Source organism: Rhinatrema bivittatum, chromosome 2, assembly GCF_901001135.1.
Source record: "Rhinatrema bivittatum chromosome 2, aRhiBiv1.1, whole genome shotgun sequence".
NCBI lineage: Eukaryota > Metazoa > Chordata > Amphibia > Gymnophiona > Rhinatrematidae > Rhinatrema > Rhinatrema bivittatum.
The window spans coordinates 419,777,022-419,783,021 of record NC_042616.1 but is presented as its reverse complement, the minus strand read 5'-3'; the positions used below and the strand labels follow the sequence as shown (position 1 = coordinate 419,783,021).

Below are 6,000 nucleotides of genomic sequence, written 5' to 3'. Positions count from 1 at the left end.
TGGTGTCATGCAGTGTCCCAGACTAAGGGTGTGTGAACTTTAAAAAAAACAAAAAAAAAAACCTATGAACTAGTTTAATGATCCTGCAAAAAAAAAAAAAAAAAAAGTCTGTGGTTTGTTGCATGATTTCAGCAAACTTAAAAAGAATAAAAATCCGATGCAGGGTTCACCTGATCTGCAGGGTCTTCGGCAGCCAGATTCAACATGGATTCCCTCGAAACAGCAAATCTGCATCAAAGCAGCCTGATTTCCCTCAGTTTTTGTTCGGAAAAACATTTCAATGAGCTTCTCAGGTAAAGCAAAACTTCTGTCAAACTGGAGCTAGGCAGAAACATATCTGGATGATTCAAGTTCAGCCTCATATTTTCCAGCCCAGACCCTGGCTTGATCGGGGTAAGAGGAGCAATTTGCACTGCTGCAAGTCACAATATCGGGTTTGCGAAAGTTTGCCCTAGTGTCTGCAGCAGAATGTTTGCAAAGCGAGGGTCCCCCTCAGCAGGACATTCCAGCACCTGTCTGCAGAATAGTCCAGTAGTTGTTTGCACGCAGGCTGACTGCTAACATTTTGGGAAGCCTTGGTCAGCAATTTGACAGCTAGCTACCAGAATTTGTGACCCAAAGGTTCTGCAGCAAGGAACCCTAAACCCTCTCCCCCCCATGCCCAACTGCATGACAGCCAAGGCTGATAGTAACTCAGCAGAGAAAGAAACTTATGGGGTGGCTTCAGACAGGGTGGGAAAGATAAAAGTGGAGGCTTATCAACATGTGGCTCCTCAGCACTGGGAATTAAACTAGCTACATAAAGGAAATCGCCGTACCGAAACCGGGTCCTGCCTAGTAATAGCTCCTTCATAACACTGTAGGAGAGGAATCACTTTTGATTAATGTAACCAGAATGGCAATGCCACTAGCAGGTGCCAAAGCATGATCCTTGTGCAGAAGCTAGGATTGGGCTTTCCTCGGTCCGCCAGGGCAGGCTGCGCGTTTCCTCCAGGCCCAAGAGAGTGAGCATCCATTGCCCTGCTAGGGCAAGCTGCAGGAAAGATGGGCAAAGCAGCTATCGCAGGCAAGTCAATCTGCCCACATCCTTTACACATACCGCACGGGTGCACATTGTGTTGGCTCAATAATTACCCTGTGATTTTAGGCATGAAGACTGCGAGGCAAGGTGCTGGAAGCTCGCAGCCCTGGTGCCGGAAGACTACAAAGCTCATTACCTCCCTCAACAACTCCGCCTGGGGCATTCACAGAGATCCCTCCTTATACCTGTATCCTTGTTTTCCTAGCCTGCTGACTGGTTTTCTTCATGTCTTTGGTTTTACTGTCCGCTGATACTTCTTTATTATTTCAAGGCTCTATTCCTGGGCCAGAAAACAAAATCTTTGATTCTCAGAAACTACTGAACCTGTTGAGGGATGAATTGCTCCTGAGGAATGGACTTAAAGAATTAGGGAAAGGAAGTACCATTCCAGCCAGAAGTCTCTCACTGTCTGAAGATACTAATCTTTTTATTCCTGGGCATAGTCATCTTTTGGGAAATGAGTCTTTCACATCTGACAAACAAAAAAAACCAAAAACGAAAAACAAAACTGAAAGTTTCACTTTTTTAATACAAAGTAGACATAGCACAATTTTTTACAACTTTAAATAGAGTATATAAATTAATTTTACATTTTAAAAAAAATTCTGTATAAGCTGAGCATCTGTAAAACCTTTGGAGAATGCATTTAAAGAGATAGGAGGCAGCTTTCAGTGGGTAGAATCAGCAACAGGGGCTCTAAATTGCTTCCAGTGGGGACTTTTACCCCTAGCACCATGAGACCTCTGGACTTTAAACCCCTCTGTCATCTTTTCTCTCTTTAGTTGGGTCCTATCACACTAGCTTTTGACTTTGTAGGACTTGGAACACTGAAGGAAATTGTAAGATTCCCTCTGCGATGGAGAAAATAGACGGCTCAGGGATGGAGTGAGCCAGTTCCAATACTTAACCTCCCTTCTCCTCCCCCTCGGGTCCCACAGCATCCTGGGATTTATAGTCCTGAGTTCACCCAAGTAAAGCAGGCATACAAGTCCCTGCATGCAATGGGATCGCAATTTTGAGAGAAAAAAAAACAAAAAACCAACCACCTCCCTGAGCCTGTCCCTGGTGATCTGGAACTGACAAGTGACCTTACTGTGTAGCACAGCAATCATGGGAGGGAGGAGGAGGAATTCGGAGTAGATTCACCATGGTTAATGATTTAGATTGGCTGTGGATGTTCATGTTAAGACTCTCTAGATTACCCTTCCCAATAATAAACTGCCATGCTGGAATACATAAGGGTGGCTGTTAACACAAGCACTTATATACAGTGATGGGGGCAGAATAAGAAGAGGGACAAGATCAATTTTGCTGAAGCATATAGGGTTTCCCCACTAACTCAGCTATTCCTTTTACTCAGTGGTAGAGTCCCTGGTTTTGGAGTCGGAAAACTACAGGTTCAAATCCCAAAATCTCTGTGGATTGATTCAATGATTACTGAACCTTCTCTCTCTACACACATACAAACACACAAAACACAGCCCAGCAAGGCTTATAATGAACAAATATTGACCTTAAAGAGATGGCATGATGATTAGAGGTCTGCAAGCTGAAGGAATATTACCCCTGGAGGATACCATGTACTTTTAAGGGAACCAGTATTTCTTTTTTCAATATGGAGCAAAAGTATCAAGTCTATCTTTGCTTCCCGAAACAGCCATCAAACTAGGTGAAAACAGTTCTGAGGAGGTCATGAAGTCACTTATTGCCATCTTAGTAGAGCACAACAGCCAAGTCTATTTTCAGTCATGTGACCCTCTCCAAACCAATCAAAAATCAGCTTACAAGCCTGGGGTTCCATCAGCATATACATACAAATAAATATATATATACTCATATATACTCACATATATATATATATATATATATATATATATATATATATATATATATATATATATATGAGTATATACACACATATAGGACATTAAATTACAAGCAAAAACAAATCTATATCCAGTGCTGAAACAATGAACATTCAATGCCTTGGGTGAGAAACACTGCTATCCATCCACAGTCCTTCCCATCACTTCATTTCTCTTTACAAGGACACACACACTTCCAGTGAAATGTGATGCAATATATATATCTATATATACACACATACAGTATATATAATATACATAGAGAGGATGTTTGTAATAAATGTTCCGGTTCTTGAGATGAGAGCTTAGTGGTTTTTACAGTCCCAGCTGTGCTGCAGGATAGGAAAGACACGCAGGCTGCTTTCAGTGCATTGTCTTTGCCGTGGCTGCGGTTTTCGGATGATGCTGTCGGGGGCTGCATCCTTCCTTCTCCTTGCCCACCCTTCCCTCCCCACGTGCAGAACAAATGCTTCCCCCTTTCCCTGTTAAAAATAAACCCAGCTGCCCTGAGCAGTTTGCTGCTCTTTGCTTTTCGGGTTCTGCTTCATGCTGGCACGTGCCCTTCCAGGAAAGTCTTAAGTCAGCAAAGGGCAGGAGGAAGGCTCGGGTTGGAGGAGGATTCTGTCCGGGCAGCACCAGTAACGTCCGAGTAAGGCGTTTTGAAGCAGGTGACAAGAAAAAAGTAAAATGCACAAGAGTATTGCTCCGAGGACCCCATAGGGGCTGCTTAAACATAACATTCAGAAACCTGGAGAGAAAGACAAGAAAGACTATTCATTGCCAGCAAACTGAAAATGTATTTACTTAGCGCAGCAGGCAGTGGCAAGTACCCGATTCGTTCTGTCCAAATCTGATGGAGGCCCGCAGCGATCCTTCCACCCCTCTGGCTCGATAAATCAGCCAATTCCTCCCCTTCCTGTGTTTCCCAGGAGTCGGCAGACAAATATTTTCAGGGACAACTTTTTGGGGACTCGGTTTAAATACGGCTGCCGGTGCTTTTTCTGTGCTTTTTTTTTTTTTTTGCACCGTGCAGCTGTGTTTCTGCCTCTGTGGGCATGCTGCGATGCAATCGCCAGCAGCAAGGGGGCAACATCAATGGGCCAAAGCAGAGACAGAAGCATGGTAACCCCTGCCCCCCAGGTAGCATCGGGACTGACTAGGGTAAGAAACCCAGCTTAATTCTTCTTTGGCTTGCCTTGCCTTGGGGAGAATGGAGGGGAAAGGCATTGAAATAGCTTATCCGGGTATAACTCTAGGACGACTGATTTTCCTCTGCTACTGTGAAGCCAAAAGTGTTTTCAGGAGGATGAATGTCTACAGCTGGCTACGTTCTACAAGACCCTTGGTGACTTGCATGATTTTAAAGTTACTTTTTTCTTTTTGACAAACGCCAGTATTTCTTATCTTATCATTTGGGAGCGTAGCAAATCTGGAGAAAAATATATACTTCTTAAAGGACCTTCTTTTCTTTGTCTTTTTCTCAATGAGGAAGTGCAGCTTTACCTTAAGGAAGGCCCAAGCTACAAATCTCAGGATGCCTAGAGGACGGCCTTGGAGTGAGCACTTCCAACCTGCTAGGCCGAGCTGCTTTGATGAGCAAGCAAGAAAGACAAAGAAGAAAGGAGCTTCTAGAATGCTTGTAAAGAGCGTTCTAGAGTCCAACCCTGTGCAACACCAGAGGCCCACATGTGTACACTCAAATGTCATTAAAAGACCAGGGCTTCAGGGGTTTTTGGTTCCATGTTTATAGGCCTCTTCTCTTTTGATAAAAAATGATTCTGACATTAAAAGACCGGGGGGGACAGTCCTGCTCTCACACTGCTGACCCTGCAGTCCCCGAGCAGCACCGAAAGAGTTTCCTGTGTTAACGTTCGCCTGTCTCTTTTAGTCCGACCAGTTCTTTCACAGATAGGATAATGTCGGATGCGTCCATGCGCAGGAGACCCGGTTTCCGTTCCTAGATCCAGTTCCTGCTCTCCAGGCCAAATGGGGCTGGAGATGCCACAAGGGGGCAGCGTTCACGATCCTGGGGAGAAAGGGAGTGAGGAGGGAGGGGGGGAGGGAAATCCCAGCCATTGCACATCAGAGATATCTATCGGCTGGCTCAAAACTGCGCCTGCCCCCGGGCTCCTAGGTGAGCCAAGCTCTGTGCCTCTCAGCCAAGGACCGTCGCTGTGATAGCCGGGCTCCGGGCGAAGGGGGGAGGGAGAGAGAGAAAATAGGAGGAAGGGGAGAAAAGCTTGTAAAATCCAGAAATGGACAGTAAGCAGGCTGTTGCCCCCTACCCCCTTCCCAAAATGTAAATAAATAACAGGACAATGGAAAGAACCACACTTGCCACCGTTAGGCATGGAATGGGGGAAAAAAAATCCTCTTTGAATAAGGCCCAATGTCTTTTGAATTTGTACAGCAGGACTTCAAAATCCCCAAGCGCATTTCTAATATAGAGAGAGAGCTCTGAGGTGACAGGTGCGCAGCGCTGCTGAAAGTGTCCCGATTCGATCCCAGCCTGTCCCGTACCTGGCAGTACCCCGCTGCAGCTCGTGCCCCCTTATGTGCTGAGCAGCTCCTTCAGCATCTTCTTGTCGGGGACGTACTTAAACTTTCGGTGTTTCCGTTTGGGTGGTCGGAGGAAAGCTTGCTCCTTCAGCGGGGGGGGTCCGGCCGGGATGTGGGGCTGGTGGCCGGTGTTCCCTGGAGAATGGCCTAACAAAACAGGAGAAAGGAAGAGGCAGACACAAGTGAGCAACGGCCACAGAAAGCGCCTCCCATTACTGTCCTTACACTATTTATGTGTCAACAAAGCACCCTACGACTAAACGCATTACGAAAACAAAACAAAACAAAACACAGAGGTCCATTTCCAAAGGCATTTACGGGCCAATACAGAAAAGCCCGCGGGAGAGCCGGCGAGCGCCCGCTCTCACGGCGCGCGCCCAGGCCACTCTCCTGGGCGCGTGATTCAGAAAAGAAAAATATGTAAATGAGGGCCCGCGGTAAAAGGAGGCGCTAGGGACACGCTAGTGTCCCTAGCGCCTCCTTTTTGACAGAAGC

At 46.0% G+C, this 6,000-nt stretch overlaps 1 protein-coding gene across 1 annotated transcript in view; it reads right to left on the bottom strand.

Annotated features, from left to right (window-relative positions):
• Nucleotides 1-1,590: 1,590 nt before the first annotated feature.
• PDGFB (platelet derived growth factor subunit B) overlaps nucleotides 1,591-6,000 on the bottom strand; it is a 41,072-nt gene continuing 36,662 nt past the window's right edge. Inside the window, exons 6-7 of the mRNA XM_029590189.1 lie at nucleotides 5,467-5,652; nucleotides 1,591-3,694 (exon numbers count right to left, since the gene is read on the bottom strand). Of these exons, the coding sequence (XP_029446049.1) occupies nucleotides 5,498-5,652 (155 nt within the window). The 3' untranslated portion in view covers nucleotides 1,591-3,694; nucleotides 5,467-5,497. The remainder of the gene's footprint in view (nucleotides 3,695-5,466; nucleotides 5,653-6,000) is intronic.